Source organism: Pongo abelii, chromosome 9, assembly GCF_028885655.2.
Source record: "Pongo abelii isolate AG06213 chromosome 9, NHGRI_mPonAbe1-v2.0_pri, whole genome shotgun sequence".
Classification (NCBI taxonomy): domain Eukaryota; kingdom Metazoa; phylum Chordata; class Mammalia; order Primates; family Hominidae; genus Pongo; species Pongo abelii.
The window spans coordinates 121,013,914-121,038,359 of NC_071994.2; the positions used below are offsets into that span (position 1 = coordinate 121,013,914).

General features: G+C 51.8%; 1 protein-coding gene and 1 long non-coding RNA gene across 2 annotated transcripts in view; both read right to left on the minus strand.

Annotated features, from left to right (window-relative positions):
* DSCAML1 (DS cell adhesion molecule like 1) overlaps positions 1-7,104 on the minus strand; it is a 366,437-nt gene extending 359,333 nt beyond the window's left edge. Inside the window, exon 1 of the mRNA XM_024254942.2 lies at positions 6,921-7,104. Within this exon, the coding sequence (XP_024110710.2) occupies positions 6,921-6,966 (46 nt within the window). The 5' untranslated portion in view covers positions 6,967-7,104. The remainder of the gene's footprint in view (positions 1-6,920) is intronic.
* An 8,346-nt stretch (positions 7,105-15,450) lies between these two features.
* On the minus strand, positions 15,451-24,387 carry LOC103891918 (uncharacterized). Its single transcript, XR_008511418.1, has 3 exons — positions 24,099-24,387; positions 15,954-16,058; positions 15,451-15,573 (listed from the first exon to the last, which is right to left on the minus strand). It is a non-coding gene; the product is annotated as an uncharacterized LOC103891918 (long non-coding RNA).
* Positions 24,388-24,446: the final 59 nt, after the last annotated feature.

Here is a 24,446-nt window from a genome sequence, read left to right on the forward strand (position 1 = left end):
CCCTAGTAGCAGGGTGTCCACCAGCCTTGACTAGGCAGAGTTTTCAGAGATTCCAGTGAATGCTGTGACCTTAAATGAGGTCACATAAGATGGGACTGGGCCTACTGCTCTTCCCACAAAAGACTGTGGATTCCCTGCAGGGAGAATGTCCTCTTGGGGGAGTTGGTCCAGAGGACTATGGACTACACTTGCATCTAAGAACCTTGGAGGGCAATGGGAGGAGGGAGCAGAGGTAGGCTTCTTCCCACTCCCACCGCCACTGGGGCCACAAGGGATCTGCCAAGTTTGCTCCAGGAAGACTATTGCCTGCCTGGCTCTGCCTCATCAGCTGTTCCCCATGATGCTGAAAAGCAAAGCTAGGAAAATTCTCCATATGTTGGGGCCCACGGAGGGGGAGACAGCCACAAACAGCTGTGAGACCTTCATCGTTCCTGTATGATGAAATGACAGTAATTATGCCTCACATTTCAGCGGAGCATTTATAAGGCTAAAACGGGTTTGCTGTGGTTTTTACATGTGTGTGTTCATATGTTGCCTCATTCCGTATACAAAGCACTGTCACATGATGTACATTTTTATGCCTCTTATTCTTATTTATGCACATATACAGTAACAACTGCTCTGTAGGATAGCCAGGACAGGGGTAATTTTGCCCATTTTACAGATTACTAAATAAAGGCACATGAACCATTAGGCAACTTGCCCAGGTAAGACAGGCTGAGCTTTGTTTTTTAGGTCCATGGATAATGTTCTTTCCAACACAGAGACACACATACACACATGCACGCGCAAACACACATGCATCTCTTTAGAATCAGTTTAATGCATATGCAACTAACTAGCATTTGAATAATTGTTGTTAATGAAGATGGTGACCTTGGAAACTGTTAGTGCAAGCATCATGTAGAGACAGGGCACAGGGAGTGGGGCAGGGCAGCTGAACGAATGAGGGGAGTAGCAGCTGGAGTGGCATGGGTGGTCCCCAAGGCTAATGCTGTTCACGCTAAAGCAGCACAGGACAAACATCTGTTTAACAAGGCACACAGGCTGTGGAGCCCATAGCCTCCCCAACATGTAGGATCCCACAGGCCATGGCCTGCCATAGGCAGCACTTGACCTCTGGGTTACATGCCACTTCCCTGTGACAGACTGGATCATGGAGGGAAGAGCAGTCCCAAGGTCACAGGCTGCCAAGAGTGTTCTCTATGTGCAAAACTGCCTGAAAAACAGAGGTTCATCTCTGCAGGGAGAGACACAGAAATACATCCAGCGACAGTTATGAGGGCCCCTTGCTTTGTGAGGAGTGCTTACACAGGCTTTATGGCATGAACTCCAGAATAGTTCTTACTCTGGCCAACCATGGTAGAGATTTAACAACCAACCCCAGCCTTCCTTTGGCAGATATGAGACCAGCCTTTGCCTCATCTCAAATCCAAGTCTGAAGCCAACCTCAGCCCTCTTCGTTTCCACTGATGGCCAGGGGAAGGAAGTGTGCTGGGTACCCCAGGGACACTCAGGTGACCACATGGCCTCAGCTATCTTACTGAAGGAGTCCTACATGCTATCCAGCTAGGTGACGGATGGAAGGAGTTGACGTCCCCCGTCCTGGCCACTACTCCGTCTTTCTTATTGTTATAAAGTCTAAGCCAGCTGGCTTGGCCAAAAATGTGGCTGATTAATTCAACTGCTTAGGGAAGGATCTGATGATGCATTCTGGAGAGGGGGTAGGGAGAGGAAGGTAGAGGCAATGCAGAGGAAAAAGTAGAGGTCTAATGTTTATTGAGCACTAACTATGTTCTTGCTACTTGATATGCATTATCTTCTTTAATCTCATTTCATAGCTGGAGAAAGTGGGGCTCAGAGAGGCCCAAAGTCACATGGCCAGTAAGTGCAGAGCCAGGATGTGAATGAAAGATTTGTCTTGACTCCAAATTTCTACCACACTAGTGGGTTGCAACCTTTTTTATTTTTCATTCTACTCCAATATATGAAATTGGATAATGAATAAAAGTTCTGGTTGAAGCTCTGCCCTCTGACCCTCCCCCTCTCTACCTCTATCCATCCCCTGAGGCTCCACCTCACCCCTTAGGCCTCCATACCACATCCCTTGGAAACCTCTGTGGGCTCTGGTGGGCCAGGCCCCTTCTGGATCAGTGGATGTGCAGAAAAATAATCTGGGAAGGCTTTGGAGCTGCACCTGCCATAGTAGTATCCTCTCAGGGCCCTGGAAATGCAGACAAAACCAATCCCGAGGCCACGCTCTCACTGCAGCATCCCAGCTGGCTCGCTGGGAGGGGCCACTCAGCTCTCCTGAAGTGCTCACTCCTCAAGCTTCACTCCAGGCTCTTGACACGCCCTTCCCTCAGTGACCGTAGTGCCTGTCCTCCCTCTGCCCCGCCATAACCAACCCACATACCTGAAGCTGCCCTAGGGGAGGTGGAATGAGAAGCTGGTGCTATATCTTTCATCTCTCTGAAGCCACAACCACCTCCCAGGCTAGGTGGTGACAAACCAGGAGGGTGAAAGAGCATTCCGCCTCACTTCATACCCCCATGCCATCAGCCACTGCCTCACCACTTGCTGATGGCAACCCTAGGCACCCAGCTCCCTGCATTCTAGGGGTGCACCCACCAGGAAGCTAATGCGGGCCCTGGATTTCTATAGCTAGTTTGCCCCTCTCTTCACCCTCTTCTTCCTGCACCATGAGAGGAGCAACCCACATCCCAAGTTTGGTCTACCTTACGGTGTCTTGGCCCATTGCTACCCATCCTACCCCAATATCCCTAGTGCCACTGTCTGTCCTTGGATAGGGGTGGTGGGAGCTCTGGGGCTGCCTTGCCAGATGGTGAAGCCAGTGCTGAGCACTGGAGGCACATATGGAGGCAACAAAATCTAGGAGACAGAAGCATTACCAACACCAGTCCTTCTCCCAGCTCCTGCCCCACCCCCTTCCATGCAAGGAGGAAGCCAAAGACTGGCTGCTACTGAGGTTGAGATCAAGATGCTACTCACAGAGGGCACAGCTTTTGGCCTGGCTAGGTGAGCATGCAAATCCATATGCAGATTATATGCAAATCTGGGGCATGCCCTTGGGTTCCTGGCACCCTGCCATCGCTGCTGCCTGTAGCTCACCCTATTCATGCACCCGGGTACCAGCTAGAATCGACTGGGCTGGGAGCTGAGAAAGTGCTTCAGGAACTAGGGGATCTTCTCTTGACTACTTCAGAGGTCCCCCAGAAAACAACTCCTCCAAGATCATGGAGGAGGGAAGAACCTCGCAGCCTGGAACTCGTATCCCTGCAGAAAAACTCTCTGAGCATCTGCCCTCCCCTCTCTTCATCTATAATTAAATCATCCGTCCCCAGCCAGAGCAGGGTACCAAGCAAGTGGCAAGGATGGAATTCTAAGACACCGAGAAGGTCAGGAAGGCTTGAGGTCTGCACCCCTCTGTCATAGGCTAACAGCCCATAGGGTGCTCTGGACAGACCTTGGCCCTGTGTTTGGGGGCTCCCAGCCAGCCTGTTTGGGGCCTGCTTCCCTAGCAAGCTCTCCCTGGGCCCAAAGCCCTGTCTGCTTCCCCACATCCTCTCTGATCCTCATCCTAAGAAAACTAAGCCTCTCTGTCCAGTCCCCCGGGATCTGTTCAACTTAAGCACTGCCTTTGGGTCCACTGCTTACTTGCTTTTTGTTTCTAATTAGCCCCGCATTCTACTGCAGAAATATATTGAAGGCAGCTGGCTTTGATGCCCAGAAAAACGAAGCATCGGAAAGGCTTGTCGGGCATCATGGCCCTGCCAATCTCCCTCATGTTATTCTAGCAACCGGGGTCTCTCTGCCACTCAGCCCCTCCCCAGTATTCACTGGCCCTTCGCCTGCCTCCCCTAAGTTGCGTTTGCCATTTCAAGATTTTAAAAGCACATTTGCCCATTGCCCCCCCTTTTTTTAATTAGACACTGAACAGAATGTTGGAGATTTTCTTAATAGCCTGACGAAGGCTTTTAATTTGGTCTTCCCAAGAGAGAAGAACCATGAGTCCCCATCGGAGAAGTTGGGGTGGGAAATGAAAAAATCAATGCAATCCATTATTTTGGCTTTTAGAAAACAGGAATTTTAGTGCCGGGGAAGCTTGTTCTTTTACACAGTAAAAATGCAAATGCAGGCAACACAGATGCTGGCACGCTGGATGGAACAACGGAGAGCGCCTCGCCGGGGTTCATCCGGCTGCCTAAACCTGGATTTGTTTTGGCAATAATAAGGCAGTTATTGGAGACTCGATAACCGATGATTAAAACACCTTCCCAGTTTAGTTCTGGGGAATCGGTCTGAGCTCAGTCATCATAAAAAAAAGGTATTTTGAGAGGAATGGAAATAACAGACGCTTAAAACACATTCAATAACTGCTTAATTCCATCCAAAGGATGCTCCATCTCATCCTGTTTTCTTCTCTCTCTCCCTGCCTCCTCCCGCTCCTCACAGATGGACGTACAAATTATTGCAAGAGGATATTGTTTTCTGTAACAGGCTCGAACATTCACATTTACATTTTCCTTGGTGCCGCGGGGGTGACTGGCAACGGGAGAGAAAATACTCCAAACCCCATCTTTCTTGCTGTCTCCGCATCACATCTTCCCCAAGCCGCCTCTGCCACCCCCTACCACGCCACTCCAAGCAGAACAGGCCCGGGGGACCAGCCTGGCACCTAAGACCCAATTAAGACACCAAGGAAAAGAAAGGCCTGTCTGGCGAGGCGCCCTGGCGCCCAACAGACGCTGGAGCCTCTGAATCGCAGGGGCACCGGGCTCTGCAGACCCAAAGGCCACCGAGGGGCCGCCACAACTGGCACCTCCAGCTCGCCTACGGGTCCAAGGCCACTGGCAACTTCCATCTCGAGTTGGACAAGATTTTGCCCCTTGGCTGTCCTGTTGCCTTCTGGGCCTTTCTCCACCCCCACCCCCATCTGCTCCCGCCCTATCAAATAGCTCGGCTTTCATTTATTAATGCCAGGCTCCTGGAAGGGGGAGGGGAGCGTCCTTCAGGTATTTGCTGAGGGGCCTCCTGCACTCCCCGGGAATGGGCTGTCCTGGAAGATGTCTCCAGAGAGTGTTGGAGGCATGGGGGAGTTGGGGACAAAGCCAGGCTAGAGTGTGACAGTGGCTTCGGCCTGTGCTTTCTCGCCTGACAAATTGCGAAAGGGGATGGGGGTTGGAGAGAGAACTATCGAGAGAGAAAGCCGCTCCTCACCTTATGTATTTTTAATATTAATGTAATTAAAGCTGCGAGCCGAGCCAGCCTGCGGGGGCGGAGGGAGGCAGGAAGAACCTGGGGAGAGGGAGACTGGGGTTCGGGGGTGGGGCTTGAACAGGAGGCTGGCTTCTTGCTCTGCTAAGGTAGGATGAAGGAGTGCGATGCGGGGGGCAAGGGGTTAAACAGCAGAGACCAGTCTTGGTGTATAACCCGGGGGACCCCACTGGGCCTGAGAAACTCAACTACTTTGTCCACGATTTTTGAGGCCACCCTTCCTTGTCCCGCAATCCGATCGCCCAGTAAATGCCAGCAGTATCTGGGCGTTGATTCTGGCTTTGACCCGGCAGTATCTACAAATAAGGGTTATCCTCCTTCCCCCAACCCATGATGTATCGCAGTGGGCTCCGGCAGGCTGCAGACTCCAGACCCCTGGAGCACCGGCAGGGCAGGGTTCGACCCCTCCCCGGGTGGCAACCCTCCACTGGAGTGCCCTTCCTCATCGCCTTGGGGTTAAGAGTTGCTGCCCGGCCAGGGCAACAGCCAGGACAAAGGGAGAGAGAAGCCGCCCCAGGGCGAGAAGGAGAAAAGTTAGAGGGCTGAACAGGTGACGCTGAGCTTGTTGGAGCGTGTGTGCTCCACCGCGCAAGGGCGCGGAGTTCGGCCGCCTCATCTCCCGCCATCTGCGCGCCCGGGGGCACGTTCTCTGCGATAGCCTGGAACCCAGACTACCTGCGCCTGCCTGGTCCGGACTCAGTGCCCAGGTGGCTTCAGTCGGAAATGTCTGCCCTCTTCCAACCTCCCGGTCCCGGCTGTCTCGCGGATCAGGTACGCAGCGCCGCAGCCGCAGGTCTGGACATGCCGGACACCTGGACCCACCCCTAGCAACCCCCTCTCTCCGGGAAGAGGGACACGCCCCCCAGCCTGAAGACTTGTCCCCAGGTCCAACTGGCCAGGCGCGGAAGCGGAGAATCTCGCACCTTGGGGCGCGCTGCCCGAGGTGGCCACGGTGGCGCACCAAGCCGGGGTTAGCGCTGGGGCAGAGGGGTGGGGTGGGGTCGAGGGAGGGTGACCTCTGGGTTTGGAGAACAAACTTGCTATCCGAGGGACCTCCAGCTCTCGGGACTCTCACTATCCCCACCCTGCCTCCAGCCAACGCGCGGATAAGCGCCATGCGGTGCGCCAACATTCGCGCCAGGGCTGGGGTCCGAGGGGGAGAGAGGCGCACGGACATAGCGGAGGAATCAGCCGCCGAGTCCGAGGCCTGAATAAGCGAGGACTCCTAGGTCAAGAGTCACGGCCTCAGGACCCCTCGACTCGGAGGGTACTCCGGGGTCCCAGTGCCACCAAGCCGCAGGAAGAGGGCAAGGGGCTGGGGGAGGGGTCCAGGGCAGAACTGCCGCCGGGCAGGGAGTAGGGAGATGAGGGGCTCCTTCGCCACCACCCCTACGGGCGCGCCCCAAAACGGCAGACGCGGGTGGTTGGCGGAGCGGTCGGGGGCTGACCCTCACTCGGCCCCTGTCAGGGTGCCTGCCCCGCCCCGCTGCGCCCCACCCGGGGCCTTGCACCCCGGTCGGTCCCCCCAGGCACCTGGAGCCCGCCAGGCACACCACCTCGCCGCCAGCCGCGCCACCCTGGCCCCGCCGCCTCCGCCGCCCAGCCGCCCGCGTAGGTCTCACCTTTGTGTAAAGAGTCCAGGAGCAGGAGGAAAGTTACCAGCCACATGCCATAAAGAGGCCCTATTCTCCGGGGAGGTGGTCCTGTGGTCGGCCGTGCGGCAGCGCCTCTCCCCCGCTCAGCGCGCTCCCAGCCGCCCGCACTCCGCGCCCCGCTCTCTCTGCTCCTCAGCCCAGCGCTCGGCTGCGGCGGCGGCTCCTCCCTCCTCGACTCCCCGGCTCCTGTCATCCGCGGGGCTGGGCTAGGCGGCCGCTCTCCCCGCCCCCCCGCGGCACCCCGGGTGGTGAGCGCCGCGCGAGCCCGGAGCCCAGACGGACCCCAGCCCCACAAGCCCAGGAACAGGAGCGGCGGCCCGGGCCAGACCGCCCCGACCTGGCTCCGCTGGTCTGAGAGGCGAGGGGTCCCTGTCACCCACCGGCTTGGAGCCTGTGGTCGCACACAGGCATGTGTCATCCATGTGCCAAGAGCCTGCCATGCTTCAGCCAAGGACTCCTGGTTTCTACTGGCCTAAGTCACCTGGGACACCAGCTTCCTGCCTGTTTCGGACTCAGCTTACCGCCCCCCGCCCCCCCCCCCCCGCCCCCCGGGAGGAGGATGGACGCTCTGGATAGAATCCCAGGCTTTCCAGTGCTGTCTGGTGCTACTCCCCACCCCAAAGTTCATAGCTGCCCTTCCAAGCCCTGGTGACTTCCGCAAGCCTGCCCTCCGGAGAACCCCAGATGAGTCCAGCCACCCCCTGGCACTCTGTTCGAATTTTCCTCAGCACTTGGCACATTGTGACTATTTAAACGATTATTTGCAATGAGCAGTTTAATGTCTACTCTACCTGTGTATCTTCCTCCTTTATCTTCACCCACCCACCCCTATAGCTTTCCTGCCTGGCAGAAATTGGCTTATTCCTTACACTCATCTTTATGAAGTTGGCATAGAATAGGACTGGAGGGAGGGCGTCTTCTCAGTGACCAAATGAAGGTTGAGCACCTGCTGTGTCAGGCACTGGCTCAGGCACTGGGGACTCAGGCATGGCTGAGCCAGGTCTGCTGTAAAAGGTCAATATGGTTGGAAAGGCTTCCTTTTGTCTTAATTCCAAAATAAGAGGATACATAGAACCCAGAGAAGGGATCCAGGTATCCCTGAGAATGGCCTATGAGCCAGGACTGGAGCTCCCTTTGCAGGGTCATGGAAGCTGCTTTGAGTATGCCCTGACAATTGGGCTGTACCTGGGCAGACTCTGAGGTGTGGAGTGCGAAGTTTGGAGGGAGAGAAGGGGGCCGCTGGCTAGCTGCATTTGCCAGAGGAAGAAAATTTACTTCCTCGAAATGTGCAGCCTAAGTTCACATGGGAGAATTGGGACTCCTCACTCCCAGGTTTTGCCAAAATACCCCTAGAGATTTTAACTAAATTTTGAAAAGTGTATATTTTTTATATATTAAAATATACATAACATAAAATTTACCATTTTAACCATTTGAAGTGTACTAATCTGTGGCATTAAATACATTCATGATGTGCAACCATCATCACCTACCATTTCCAAAACGTTTTCATCATCCCAAACAGAATCCTGCACCCATTAAATAATAACTCCCCCTTCCCCACCCCTCCCCCAGCTCCTGGCAACCACCATTCTACTTTCTGTCTCTATGAAGTTGCTTATTCTAGGTTCCTCATAAGTGAGATCATAAAGTATGTATCGTTTTGTGCTTGGCTTACTTCACTCAGCATAATGTTTTCAAGGTTCATCCTTTAAATGGGTGAGAAAATCGGGCCTTAGCTTGTTCAAGGCCACCAAGGTTGTATCAAAAGCAGGACTAGAACCCAGACCTCCCGACACCAGAGCAGAGCTTGCTCTATAAGCTGCTGCATCCCTCGGTGGCTCAGCTCCTCATGCGAAATCACCACCCTGAAACAATTTACAGGAGGTGTTTTGTCATCTAGAAACACAGGCATAGAACAGAGATGGGGGGACAGACTGCAGGGGGTGTTTGAGATGACCCAGACCAATCTTTTGCTTTACAGATAAGGAAACTGAGGCCCAGAGTGGGGAAGCCATGAGCCTGCCCGAGGTCACGCAGGGAGTGACAGAGCCCTCACGTTTCCAGTCTTCTGTCTTAGCTCTTACCGCCCTTAGTCTCTTACCGCCCTTAGTCTGTCTCTCACCGCCCTCAGCCTGCTGGTTCATTCTTCCACCACGTCCCCTCCCTTCTAAAGGGAATGGTCATTGAGAGGAATCCAGTTATTTAAAACTAAGCCTATTGACCCAGAGCACCTGGTCAGGCCATGCCTAAAATAAACCGCTAAGGCAGACAGGATGAAAGGGGCTGCTGTCTGCTGGGAGGGGATCTGAGTGGGCCTGGGGGTATCAGCACAGCTGCTCTGTGCCCCACACGCTGGAAGTAGAGGTGGACCCTCTTCTTTGCATCCACCCCAAGTACCTCCTACAACCTGAGTGTAGGAGGCTTTATGCTAGTTACACGCAGGGGGCTTTAAAGAACCACATGTGTGTTACCTGAAGGGCGAGGTCATTCATTGAGCCGGTGACTGCAGTCTGGCTGTCCCAGGAGAAGACATATATGTGGAAATAAATGGGTGGTCAGGTGGAGAGAGCGGACCTGGGGACCCCCTCTGGCAAAAGGAAGCTTTCTAACATCATGGTTAAGAGCCTGGCTTTGGAAACAGCAGGAGATGAGTCCTCAGCCCAGCTCTGCCACTTGCCAGCTGTGTGCCTGGGAAATGTATGTGTGCCAAGCTGCAGTTTCCTTACCGGTGGAATGGGGACATCCCCAGCATCTGCCTTGGAAAGTCATAGCGAGGATTAAATAAGACAAGCCCCATGGCTGACACATAGTGAGCACAGGTAACTATCATGAATGGGAATGGCTTTGCTCACAAGGACCTTGACCTGTGGGAACTGGGAGGAGGGAACAGCTCCACTGGGGGAATGTTGGGATGATATTGTGCATTCCATGCTGTGACAAGGCCAGAGCCAAGGAGCTGGGAATCCAGGAAAGAGCCTGCAGAAATACGGAAGGTGCACGTTGAGGCTGGAAGAGCCTGGAGAGATGGCTAACAAAAGAAGGACCTGAAAAACAGGCAGGTGTCAGGCCTCATGCTTTTTGTGTTTCTCATTGATTTTGTTCTTCCTTAGTATCTAGGGAAATATCTATGAAAATGACAGGTTGGCTCAGATGTATTCAGAAGTCTCCTCTTCGACAGGAGTTGTGTTAGAGGTGGGCAAGCCAGCATGCCAGGAAATCCCAAGGGAAAAATGAAACGCTGGGGAAGAGAGTCAGGAGGCGTGTTCTACCCCATGCCCACCTTAAACCCTGACAGTCCCCTCCCCAGCTGACATTTTAGAGGGGCTATATTTTATTTTGATAGAAGGGACAGTTCCCAAAATTATATGGAAACCTTCACACCCACACACAAATATATTCATGCCAGAGTGAGAACAAACACAGTTGCCCAGGCAAACATTCATGTGTACAGGTAAACATAAACACTTAATGACAGGCACACCTGTGCTTAAATGTGATTTGAACACAATCCAGAAATTCTGCATTGGCACCTATGCATATGCTCCATTTTTTTAAGCCTCAAATTTGTGGGATTCCTTTCTAGTAGGGACACGCTATCCATTTAAAAGCAGTGATCAGTTTTAATATTTTCTTGTATCAGAATGCTAGGTGATGATCTGTCTATATTTTGGCTCCTGTGCTTTTGTTTTTGTCTTTTTTAAACAATGCCAGTTGAAGCAGGTATATGAAGTCACTGGGCGGTGAGCCCTCTCCAATTCAGGTTAATCACGGATATTTAGGGGGTATTATTTTGCCATGTTATATTAAGACTAGAGCTATCACGAGAAACAGCAGATGTTTTTATTGTTTAACTCAAAAAATAAGCTTATATATTTTGGAACTCTTCTTCAAAAACAAAGGCATATAATTATTTTAACAAAGGCTTCACATGCCCTCTGGAATTCTTTGACAACTTGAGTATAAATAGGGTTTTCATAAAAGGAATCAATACCGAACCAGGTCAGTGTGAAAAACTTAACTTTTGGTATGATATAGCTAATTCAAGATTGACCTTCTTAGGACTTACTTATCAGTTGCGGGTGGAAAAAACAAGGATCTCTCTGCTTCCCTCCCCACAATTTATAATTGATTTTAATATTATAGAAAGAGTCCTCATCTACCAATCAGAAATCCTAGGTTCTTGTGTCACCTCTGTCTCCATAGCCAGCTGCGTGATCTATGACAAGTCACCTTGCCTTTCTGGACCTCAGTTTCTTCACCAGTGAGGTGAAAGAGCTGGGCTGGAATGATCACCAAGATCCCTTCCTAGGAGCAAACACAAGGTAAATGCAAACAAATATGCACATTCCCCCCTCCCACCCCACATAGGTGTATAGTGTGTACCCACAAATGTGTGCAGGCAGAGAAACAGAAGCTTTTATGCACAGATATTCAGAAACTAATAGGCACAAAAAATTACACAAAATAAACAGTTTTGGCTTCAAATATATACACATACATCTAAAATACCATCTTCTTGAGATGAGATGAATCATTACAATTCATAGACTGTGATGCCTATATGTAAAAAAATAGTATGTGTCATTAAACTACCCAGGTTCTCCTTAAACCAAAATTCTGTCTGCTGGGCTCAGAAGATGTCTAGGTATGCTTGCCACTTACTCTCTCATCATTTTGGATGATAATATTATGGCTCTAAGATCACTGGAGCAAAGGGTCTAAAGCCCTGGGGCTCCAACTGTACAGATGCAGTCTCTGGGGTCCCATTGCCCTTGTTCAGGCTGCTGTCTCAGCAGTGACACCAGGATGGTTGGTCAGGAGCTGTGGAAGCCCCCAGCAAGGCAGGAGTCCCCTGAATAACTGTGGCCTCTCTCCCGCTGTTCTTTCTCAGCTCACAACTCTGAAATCGGTTAGAAGCCAACCCAGAGAGGTTCCATGAAGTCCGGATTCGACGGAGCTGAAGCTCATTGTCACATTTCTCTCTGGGGAGCGGTGGGGTGGAAGGTATGGAAACTAAGAGAGATAGGAAAAAAAAGAAAGTGCAATGAGCGGAGCTAAACTTGCTGGCTTCCCAAGTCTTCCGGCATTTCTTCTGGCCCATGTGTCACTCACAAATGTGCTTATCAAATTTTATGAACGTGTCTTCTACACTGGAAAACCTTCACCTTTCTCAAGTACCCCGTGCCCCCTTTTTCACCTGTTTAAGGCTTCCCATTCAGCACCCCCAGTTATCCCTGACCAGGCCTCCTCTGGTCTCCCACTGCCTCGACATCTACTTGGCCCATGGGTCTCATCCCTTTGTCTAGAATTGTGGCTATTTATGCACGTGTCTGACTTGTCTCCTCTTCTAAACACTGGGCTCTGACCCTTTCGATTTGTACCTGCAGGCCCTAGCCTGGTGCCTCCTGGCTCTAGGGGTACACTCAGTAAGTGCTGATTTAATGACCAGATGGGCTCATTCTTACAAGGTAGCTGATTACAGCCTCACGTGCCATGCCTTCCAGAGAGATGTCCCTTAACTAGGATCAAAGCCTTAAGCTTGAAAGTTCTCGTATTGGAGTTTCTCGTCTCTAAGAGTGAGCATTTGGCAGGACATTAGACCCCGCAGGAGTGCTGACCCCTAAAACCAAAGAGGTCTCAGCAGTTCCTGCTCAGCCCGCATCACTGTGGTCTTCACAGTCGTCATCTTGATCCTGTAGGCAGCGCCTCTAGGTTCCAGAGGCTTTATGTTTTCGTCCATTTCTGGTTCTCACCAAAAAGGATCTGGATACATATGCCAGAATTGTTTTGATCATTATATAGATGAAGAGACTGAAAGTCAGAGGAGTCCCAGAGGCAGATTTGAGATGCTTAATACCATGACACCTACACAGCTCAAGCTTCAGTTTCCTTTAGGGCCCTAGTAATGTGTTCACATGGTCAGATATGAAAACATTTGTAGAATAATACAGTTTAACTACAGTCAATCACGGCTGCTATCCTTTTCCGCTCTGGCTTCTCGGTGGATCTGGTGAACATTTTGGGGGGATCTGACTCTGGCTTGGGATTGGCGGAATGTATTTATATGGTTCACAGGCCATGCATGCACTTCCAGGGGAGGGAACAGCTTGCAGGAACACTCCTACCACCGACTAGGCCAGCTCACCGCGCTTTGTGACATGAAGTTGCAGAGCCAGAAGTTGTATCACAGTATAACTGTGGCCTCAGGTGCCTGCACCAGAGGTGTGTGTATAGCGTAGGAAAGACAAGGTTTGAAATGCATGGAGCCAAAAGCCAGCTTGTGTAAAGCTGTGAGCAGAAGTAATGTAAAAAAAATTTTTAATTTAGAAAGCATTTTTGAGGTGTGTCAGTTAGTTAATACAAATATTATGTTATCTGTCTGGATTTCATGATGGTATTTGTCAGTTTTTTCAAGATTTGTAACTTGTTGCAATTTCTTTTTATCTTTCTAAATAAATAGTCACATTTGATTATTAATATATTAATAATCATATTTGTATCTAATTTTGTATTCATAATTGTATATTGTTTTCCTTAGAGATGCCTAAGCTTCCAGCCCTGCAAAACCTGAATCCGTCCCAGGAACTTTCATTGGGTTACACTGTGGCTGGGGACCAGGTTCTCTGGATTCTGGTCAGGGCTCCCCCCTTGCCTCAGAGGTCTTAAGTCTGTATGTCAATCATGTATTTGTACAGTGCTGTTCACACAGAAGCCCCCTTGCAGAGATTTTCCTCCCCAGAGAAGAGAAAGTCAAGGCCCAGGCCCATGGTGGTGACCTTGACTTAGATGATGAAAGTTCTCTTCCTAGAAAGTCTGGCCATTTCACCACAGGCTGGACTTGCCAGTCCATGAGCTGGAGGATCTCAGGATGGGAGACCACTTGGTGCTGCTGTAAGGCCTTCCACGGTCTCTCTGCAGGGCAGCGTTCCTCCTGTCACCGTGACTGGCCACCAGCGTTGTGGACCGAGACCCTCCTCAAAGTCCAGGAGTTGCTACAAAACACTAGCAAGTCCTCCAGCCACTCTGAGCAGGAGAAATGTGCGGCCCAGAAATTCCACCTGCTGGAGGCCAAAGCCATGGCTCCTGGGGTGCCCCAGTGGTGAGCGGGCTGCAATTTGGGACAGTGAGGCTGAAAAAGACATTGCCTGGAGACCACGGGGAATGTTGGCCCCTCAGTTATAGAATCTGAGAGGGGGCAGCGCCTTAGAGCTCACCTCACCTGGCCCCATCTCATACCCACTGGCTTTCTACACTGACCCAACAGGTGTCAACTCAGTCTCTCAAATGCTGCCAGGGACAAGGGGCTTGCTCCCCACACAGAAGTTTATCTAATTTCATCATCCACAGTCATGTACACATGCTTTTCTTTATCAAGCCCAAATCTGCCTTAGCTTTCTGGAGTTCAAAGGATGTGCCCAATCTCGACCAAATGACAGCTATTCCAATATTCAAGAACTGCTACTGCAGGCCCCCACACCTTCTTTTTGTCAGGCTACATATCTTTTTTCTTTTCTGACACAATTTCTAGACCTTTCCCTATTCTGGTTTCCCTCTTTGCTTATATTCAACTTTAGCAATATCTCGTCCGGGCATGGTGGCTCACGCCTGTAATCCCAGCACTTTGAGAGGCTGAGGTGAGAGGGTCACTTGAGCCCAGGAATTCAAGACCAGCCTGGACAACATATGGAGACCCATCTCTACAAAAAAAGTTAAAAGTAGCCAGGCACGGTGGTGCCTGCCTGTAGTCCTAGCTACTCGGGAGGCTGAGGTGGGAGGATCTTCTGAGCCTGGGAGGCTGAAGATGTTAGTGAGCTGCGATTGCAGCACTGTACTCCAGACTGGGTGACAGACTCTGTCTCATAAAAGAGAAAAACTCTCTCTTAAAACAGAATAGACTCATGAATCCAGATGAGGTCTGAGCAGCTCCAGTCCAGCGACATCACCCCCTCAGTAGGTAGCTGATCTTCTCTTACTCTTGTCCAATGTTTTGTTGGCTTTCCTGGGTTGACATGCCAATCACTCTGGACCACTATCCCATGAACTTCTACTGAATTGGCCTCCTTGGCCTGTAATCCTGATGTGGATTATTTGAGAGAAAACATGAGCCCATTCATCATTTGGTGAAAGTTGGGAAATGGGGTGTTGCCTGGATCAAATGGCACTTACTTACACAATGGGTGACTCAGAATGTCATCTAAGGTCCTAGCCCAGCCCCAGTGAGCGTGGCAGAGCTCAGCTAAGAATGCAGCAATAAGTTCCCATTTCAGGCCACAATGACGTTGAAACCTAGCATCTTTACCAAACTTGACCTTATTTTTAATAAATCCAGCAGAAAACAAAAAAAAAGATCTAATATAGCATTTCACAAGTGTTTCATGAGAAGGTAATAGGTAAGGTGCAAAAACCGATCTATGGTCAAATAGGTTTGGAAAACACTGAAATAATCAAAGGCAAATAGGTTTTTGTGGGAGTTGTTTTTGTTTTTTACTGCAGGCTTTAACATGCTGGTGGGCATCGTCAGTCTCCAAGTGGTACAGTATGAGGTTTTTGGGGATCCATTTCCCACTTCTCCCGGTTAAAAACTCTGTTCTTTCACCATTTCTGGTCCACACCTGGCCTAAAGGAAGTACATTTTGTTGGTTTACTCATTCTTTTGGCAAGTCTGTGCCCAGCCCCTGTGCAAGGAGTTCCCCGATCCCTGGAAAGTCTAGCACAGAATCCCTGCCCTCAGGAAGCTTGCATTCCAGTGGAGAAGAAGATGTTTAAAGAGCAACACAGGGAAGCCTACATGCTCAGAGTCAGCAGGTCAGAGTGTGAAGGGACCTGGGGAGCATCTCCTGCAAGTGCCTAGGACACAGTGGCTGGCAGGTGAAGGGCGTCCCAGGTCACATGGAAGAGTCAGGGCTTAGGTCCAGGGCTCCTGACCGCCTGGCCTGCGCTCAGCTAAGTGGTGTTTACCTCCCTCCCAGGCCCTGTTGCCTTCAGTCTCTTGCCCACCTTGTTCACCACTCCATCCTCAGCACCCAAGGCAGGTCTTTGATGACTGTTTGTCAGATGAAACTATGATGATGTGGCTGGGTTGGATGATCTTTACAGTCGCACCTAGGGCAGGGGTTCAATGAGTTTGTGAAGAGAGCTGCTTAAGCTCAGAGAAAGGAGTGGTCAGTAAAAACCAAGGTAGGATGTGAGCTGGGCTTGAGCAATGGGAAGGATATGCAGAGAGGAAGGGAAAAGGCCTCCCTGCAGGGGCTCAGGAAAGCCTGACTCTATGGTGTGTCTACCCATTTGAGACACCCACACGCCCAGCACATGGCAGTTCAGAGCTGTGTCCTCAAAGACTCATCGGTCCAAACTCTGAGCTGAACTGGCTGGCTAATTGTTTGTCTGCATCAGCCAAAGTAGCTTCTTCTTTTGGCAAATCATAATCAGAGCCCTGGACTCCTACTAATAACAATGATTATAACTGAGCACTTGCTGTGGGCCCAGCACTATGCTAATTACTCCAGATGCATAATCTCAAAACAACCCTATAAGACTGGTATGATTATTATCATCCCCATTTTACAGACAGTGAAACTGAGACATAGAGAAATTAACTAAGTTGTCCAATTCACGCAGCGTCAGATGCTCAAGGCAGTCTAATTTCAAAGTCATCGTTCTATGTATTGACTTTGGTGGTGGTGGTAGTGTTACTGCTGTTACATTTTTTAAAGTTTGAACATGGAAAATTTCAAGAATATACAAAAGTGGGGAGAATAGTATAACGAATTATTATGCACTAATTTCCCAGATGCTACAATAGTTGACTCACAGCCAGTTTTTTGTTTCATCTATGCTCCCCTTCCATCACCATGAATTTTTCTGAAGCAAAGTTCTTGTGTTACATAATTTCATCCATTGATCATTTTGTGTGCATCTCTCAAGGATGAGGCCAAATCCTCTTTCTCAATCACAATACTTTTTGCCTCCTGACTGAGAGGTTCCTTGGCCAGGGGCACCCTCTTCCCCCAAGCCACATGCCAGATTTCAGGCTAGCCACTTCCCCACACAGTGGGCACAGAGGCAACAGGCTCAGCGGGTAGCCTGTCCCCAGCTCCTCACCATGCAGCCTGACCAAATGGCATCTCTCTGCCTCCTCAGAGTGAATTTTTATCGCTGAAGCCCCTGCCATCGGTCTAGTTGCTCTGCAGATGGGGAACTGGATGTGGTGGTCTGCCTGGTGGGGTTGTTGACACAAGGATGAGTCTTTCTTGACCAGGCCTGTCCTAGGCTTCAACCCTGGCCTTGCCCCAAATCCCAGTGCCTACTTCAGAATGATTTGGGGGGTGGGAGGTCTCCTCTGCCTGGGAGGAAATGACTCCCCACTCCGCCCAGCCTAAGAGCAAGAAGAAGGGATGAGATGGATCCAAGAACCTGGAGTCAGAGATTCACTGCACTTCTCATGAGCTGGGAGGACCAAGTCTCACCTTTTTGATCTGTGGAAGTGGGAACAGAACACCGACCCTGCAGCGTGGCTGTGAATGTCTAAGGAGATGGGCAAGTTTTCTCCGCAGTTGTTTAGCAAGAGGAGGACACAGTACCTGCCATGGCCAGCAGGTGTCGCCCAAAGACTGAGTATGAGAAACCTTTGGGCGGGATGGGGGCTCCTCCATGGAGATTATCTTTCAATATTAGATACAGCTGGACTTGGAAGAAGTGGAACAAAATTCAGCCTGAAGGGTTTCTCTGTTGAAAACTCAGTCTGGTTCTGGCTTTCATCGGAGTTAAAAAGTGGAGCTTTGCAGTTTTCACCCAGGCTAGAGTGCAAAGGCGTGGTCTTGGCTCACTGCAACCTGCGCCTCCCAGGTTCAAATGATTCTCCCGCTTCAGCCTCCCGAGTAGCTGGGACTACAGGTGCATGCCACCACACCCAGCTAATTTTTGTATTTTTAGTAGAGGTGGGGTTTCACTCTGTAGGCCAGGCTGATCCTGAACTCCTGACCTCGTAATCTGCCCGACTCAGCCTCCCAAAGTGGTGCTATTACAGGCGTGAGCTACCGCGCCCGGCCTGCAGTTTTCAAAGTATGCTCACATGAAGATACCACAGCAAGACAGACATCAATATCTGCATGTTACAGATGAGGAAATTGAGGCTTCAGAAAGCAAGTGACTTGCTAAAAATTATGCAGGCACTAAATGACAGAGCCTCTAAGTGACAAAATATAGAATTAGAAGGCCTTCGGACTCTATATTCTGGGCAATCTGCCGACACATTCCAATGGGTCAAACCTTTAGGAGGAGTCCTGAGACCATGGCTGGGCTGTCCCTGCCCCTCTGGAAAAGTTAATAGGCGCATACCCAAAGCCCCTGGCATGGGACATGCTATCCCCTGAGAGCATTTACCATCTCTGGGTCTCAGTAGCTCCGAAACCACACAGCTACACATGCACACAGGCACAGGTGAGGTGAAGGAGAGAGAGATCCCAGACTACAGAATCCGGGATCTGTATTTTCTATTTCCCAGTATCTGGATGTAAGAAGCTTAGCATAGGTCTTGGGGCTGGCATTTGGGAAATCCTGAACTAGAAGATGAACTAGAAGATAAACTAGAAGGTTTATGTTCTGTAGTTTCATAAACACTATCCACTTAAGCTTGTCAAAAACACTAATACAGTGTCTGGCACATACTCGATAGTCAACAAAAATTTGCTGAATAATAAATGGCTGAAAAACACGCAATCACCCAGCCCAGCAGAAGCCTTGCTGAACATTGCTTCATCCCTCACCCACTTTACATGTTCGCAGCACTTTGTGGCGTACATATCTCATTTACACACATGATCTCGTTCAATCTCTTTAATGAGTTGGATATCACAAACCCCATCTCACAGATGAGAAAACTGAGGCTCCGAGACACTAAAGGACTTCCCCAGGGCTGCCCAGCTGGTCAGTGACCGAGCCAAGCTCACGCCCACACCTGTCTACCCTGCTCCAGCAGCTCCGCCACTGCCCCGCCCCTGCTTCATATCATTTCCCCTGCGAAGCTTGAGAGGAGGAAAAATCCATCCAGAGAGAATGAATCTTCCAGATCTGTTGGGAATGCCTCAGATTCGGGAGAGGCGACCTCAGGAGTTTGCCCTGAGACCCCAGGCTCAGGAGAAGTCTTGCCTCGTTTGGCGAAGGGGCTCAGTGCAGACCTCCAGGGTGGGGCGGGTCCTGGGAGGCCAGCTGCCGCGTCTGCACTCCTGGAAAGTGCAGTGTGGGAAGGGTGGGAGCTGTGGGAAGGGAGGGGAGCCCTCCTGCCCGCTGTGCCTGGCTCCTTGGGCGTGGCTCTGATGGCTGGAGAGGACAACCCGCCTCCCTGGCCCACTGCTGAATGTGTCTCTGCGATCCTCCGCGGAAGGAAGCTCCAGGCCTCCGCACAGGGAACCTAGTGTCTGCCTCTCCCTAGTGTCACAGGACAGGATGGTGACGCCGCAGGCTGCTGTGCAGTGCAACATAGGCGGCGGCCACTCAAATTCTCCACTACACAGGTCCTGCCCTTCACCCCAGTCATGTCTCGCAGTGAAGCCGGAGGCTGGGCTCACTCCCTGCCCCAGCCTGTGTCCTTGCCAGCTTCTAAGAACTACTGGAGGGGACCACTGGTGTCCTCCAAAACAGACCTCTGATTCTCAGCTGAGGAGGCTGAATCGCTGCGCAGGGCTCCAGATGCTAGGTCCACCCACGCACCCTCCTGGGTTGCTCTGCTCCTCCCCAGTTCCTGCACAACTAGCAACGCACAACACACATACACACACACACTCTCACATACACACTCACACTCACATACACACACATTCACATACTTACACATACACACACTCACACATTCACATACACACACATTCACACACATTCGCATACACACGCATATTCACACACATTCACACACACTCATACACACATTCACACACTCACACACATTCACACACATTCACATACATTCTCACACACATTCACACACATTCACACTCGCACACATTCACATACATTCACACACATTCACACACACATTCACACACATTCACATACACATTCACACACGCAATTGCACACTCACACAATCTCACAAGTCACACATTCACACACTCATATATACATGTGCACACACTCAGGCACACACAGTCTCATACACTCACCAACACACAATCTCACACCTTAACACACACTAACACGCACACACTCACATACATTCACACTTTCTATTTCCCAGTATTTGGGTGTAAGACTTTTAGGTCACATACACACATTCACACTCACAGAACTCACATACACTCACACACAATCTCACACACAAGTACACACACATGCAAAGGAGAAACCTATAATCAAAAACTTTTTTCACAAACTATCCCTGCTTTGGGCATGGTAGTCATAGACCACCCTCTGCTGACTTTGAAGTGGGGACTCCACGGGCGAGCTGGCAGAAGGCCCAGGAGGCGGGGCGTCCTTAAGGCTGGGCCAGCCAAGTCTACGCTGTGGCCCACGTGGTGCCCGGGAGTGCGTGGGACTGGGGCCCATGGCTGCGCCAGCCTCTCCCCAGACCTGGCCAGTCTGAGGGCGGACTCAGGGGCCTTTGTCCTCCCTGCACAATTTGTCCTGAGAAGCAAGCACGGGACGGAGCTTTCTCAAACGCGGAAGCATTGAAGGAAGGGGCCGCAGGGCGCAGGAAAAGCCGAGCCGTCGCCTTAACGCTAAAAAGAGCCTCAGAGGTAATCGACCTCACGCGAAGAACGTCCACAGGGTAGAGATGGTTTCTCCATTTGGGGAAAGCAAGTCTCCAGGGCTAAGCCAGGGCTCAAATCCAGGTCTGCTGATTCCAAAGCCTGTGACCATAACTGTGAGGCCGAGGAAGAAGGGATCACACACACCTCCAACCACCCCAGCTGCCTACCCTGACCCTACAACTTCCTTGCTCCTGGGGGCATGGAGCAGGGGCGGGGTGGTCCACCTGGTTGGTAATCAATCACTCATTCATTCCTCTAGTCAACCAGTCACGTGTGCACTCGGTAAACATGTATGGAGGGTGCACTAAGTGCCCAAAGGGGGGCGAGGCACTGGGATCGGTGGGTGAACTTTCAGATGCAATTCCTGCCCTCATGTAGCCTATACGCAGTGGGGGCTCAGATGTGAAGGCAAAGCTCAGAATTCAGGGGATTCAGGGTCCCCTGGCAGGTGCCCAGGGTGCTAGAGAGAGCAGGTCAGGAACACTCTTGAACAGCGGAGGCCCAACCTGGCCCGTCCCACTCCTGCCCCCTGGGGCGGGCGTCTGCGGCCTCCAGGCTACTCCTGGATGATTTTATTAGCTGTGTTGGGAGCATATGGTCCTCAGACATGAGACCTGAAGTAGTATTTACTGGAGAGCAGAGGACACTGGGTTCCTGTGTGGGCTGGGTTTGGCACACACTCGGTTACTGATTGATAAGCCATTCAGGAAACAAAGACCACAAGGGAATTCAGCATGCTCCTGGCTCGGGGCCAAGCCAGCCTCATCTCCTTTGCTTTGTCAAATGTGTCTTTTTGTCTGCCTTCATCACTTGCTGGGCGCCTCTGTGTTCACTGCCAGGAGGAAGCCAAGTGTGTATTTGCAGGGGTTGTGGGGGTGTACCCAGCTTTTCTCTAAGAACAGCTATCCAAGGGGTGGGAGGGAACAAGGGGGTCAGCCACAGCTCTCCCCTTACCCCTTGCCCTGAAAAGTCACAGCTCCTTGACGTGTGAGCTGAAGCTTGGGACTTTTGTCTTGTGTTTCTTTTTTCCAAAGCCAAGCCCAGAGACAGACCAGGGCCTTCCCAAGGTCACACAGCAGGCGAAGGGCAGAGCTGGCAGTGAAGCCAATTTTCCACCTTCCACAGTGTGGTCTGCGCTAAGCTGCAGGCAGGGCTTCCGGAGCCACAAATTGCTTCCCCAGCTCAGAATGTTCCCCTCTTCTCCCCTCCCTGCTGCCCTGCTCACCAGGGGGAATTCCTCTCAGTGACACCAAAGAAGCCCTTTGGGGAAGTGACAGTGAGCATTTCTTGAAAAGGGAACCAAGTTTAGACATCTAGAGACAGTAGCAGCTGCGGTGACTGGCAGCCTCCTGGGGCTGAGGACCTTCAGGGTGTCACTCAGGGTGACAGCAGGTAGCCTAGCAAGCCTATAGGAGCAGGACAGGCCAGGCTGGGCCTCCACTGTTCCAGGAGTGCTCCTGACCTGGTCTCACCTGCACCCTGTGAAGGGAAGCTCAGAATTCAGGGAGACTCAGGGTCCCCTGGCAGGTGCTCTGCCCTGGTCCCCCGCCCTGCCAGGGGACCCTGAGTCTCCCTAAATTCTGAGCTTCCCTTCACATCTGAGGCCCCACTGCCTACAAACTGAAAATGAAATCTGCCAAAGCAAGGCCTGGGGAGTTGCCACTGCTGAACATCGCTAGTCCCAGTCCCTTCTAGGCATGAGATCCCTCCATGCCTGGGGGAGACCCTCCCCCGATCTTCCAGCGCCACCTTCTTTGCCCCTCCAGTGTCAGGTTGAAGCTCTGGGAATGAAGGTTCGAAGTTCTAAACAGAATTTCTTCCCAAGTCCTCAGTCACTCAACGGCAAACTATGAAGTATCCCCAGCCTGTGCGGCAATTCCTGCAGCCAGAGCTGGGAGGGGGCACTGAGTCTGAGCCCCGGCTTTCTTCCAAGGCTAGGACACTCGGGCCCCTCCGTGGCTCTCCCAGTGCAGCCCTGGGCTCAGCACTGCCCTCCCAATGTCCTGGAAGGAGGCCGCTGTGGCCCTGGCTCTGAGGCCCAGGCCCAATCCATCTTCCCAGCCAGTGACTCGCTCTGACAACAGGGCCGAGCTGCCGTGGCATTTGCCTCTGATCTCCGCTGGCCGGACATTTGTCAGGCAGCCCGGGAGGAATGAAGAATGGGCTCTTGGTGAGGCACAGATTACCCGCCCCAGAGGCCCCTGCTGAATTGCAGTTCAGAGCTCAGCTGCCTGGGACCACGGATCAACATGGAGGCGACTAATCTCCCCCGCAGCAGCCCTGCCGAGCAGAGCAGAGGGAGGGTTGAAGCCTGGAGAGTCTGGGAGGAGACTCTACACCACCCCCTGCCCTGGGCCTTTCTTTGGCACAACACCCCTCACTCCCTCCACTTCCACCCGTCTGTCCAGGCAGCCCACTTCCTTCACTAGAGGCAGCGCCAGTGGAGACGCTCAGTTCTTTGGGGCACCCCTTCCTTGCTTGTACAAGAGAGAGAGTTCAGAATTGCTGGGGCGGGGTGGAGATTTCTCCTGATGTCCCAAAGCATTTAGAAAAACTGGAGGCCCATGCCAGGGGCACCCTCACCCTGAACAGGAGATCAGCCTGTAGGAGCTAGAGATCGGCCTGTCTGAGGCTCTTCTTCCTCTGATGGGGAAGTGCAGGCCACCCAGCCAGGGAGTGCCTGCCAGAACCCAGCAGAAGCCCTCCTGCCCCCGTGCCCACAGGGCTCTTTCTCTGGAGCTGTGCAGAGGCTGGATGCGTTTGGGTGGTGGACGCTTTAGCAAAGGATAGGGGTGGGACTGGCTGCTGGCTCACAGGCTAGTTCTCCTGGCCCTCCCTGGGCTTCCTGCCCAGCTCTTCCTGTTCATGGGTGCTGTGAGGAAGGCCAGGACTCAGCGGACTTAGCAGAGACCCTGCAACCCCATTGCCCAAGGCCAGCACCTCTGGGCCTGGGGGCTCTGGAAGTGCTCTCCCAGGGGCTGGCAGGGCAGAGCTACCTGCCCTCTCCCCAGACGGTGAAACAAGTCCAGTTTCCCTCGGGCCCTCACCTGCTCCTCCTGCCTGCGTTCCCCTCACCGTCACCTGGCCATGCCCACCTACTAAGCCGTGACTGTCACCTTTTGCTCCACTTCGAGTTCACCTGGGGAGACTGAACAACCACCGATGCCCCATCAGTTGAATCAGACTCACTGCAGCTGGCGTTGAGAAGAGCTACTCAGTTAAAGCCTCTTTCCCCTCCCACCCCACAAACGTCCCTGCTTGACTTCTCTGCCCCTCCCCATGTCCTACTGTTGTTGATTTACTCGGACTACAGGGTTAGAGGTGTCGCCGTTCCCCAGGAATAAGCACTTAAGACCCCACATGCAAGAATTACCCCAGAGTGGGGCAAGTGCTGTACCTGGGGAGTGAACAAGCGGAATGAGGAGCTGAGGGCTTTCCTAGGAAATCAGGGCACCGGGCGGACCATTCAGGAGCCAGGAGCCCCTCCTCCCGGCAAAGGCCTTTGGAAAGATTGAGTTGAAAACACGCAACTGGAGGGGATTCGGCGCAAGCCACATGCTCCCTCTGGTGGTCAGAAAGGGAATTGCGCCCTCAGACGGAGGCTGTCGTGGTCGGAGTTGTGTGATTAAGAGTAATTCACCCAATCATTTCCCAGGCTTGGTAGATCTTTGTGACTCAATGCAGGTCTGAATTGTGGAAAATCCCAAAGTGAAGTGAAAGTTCAGTAACTGCCAGCCCATGTGAC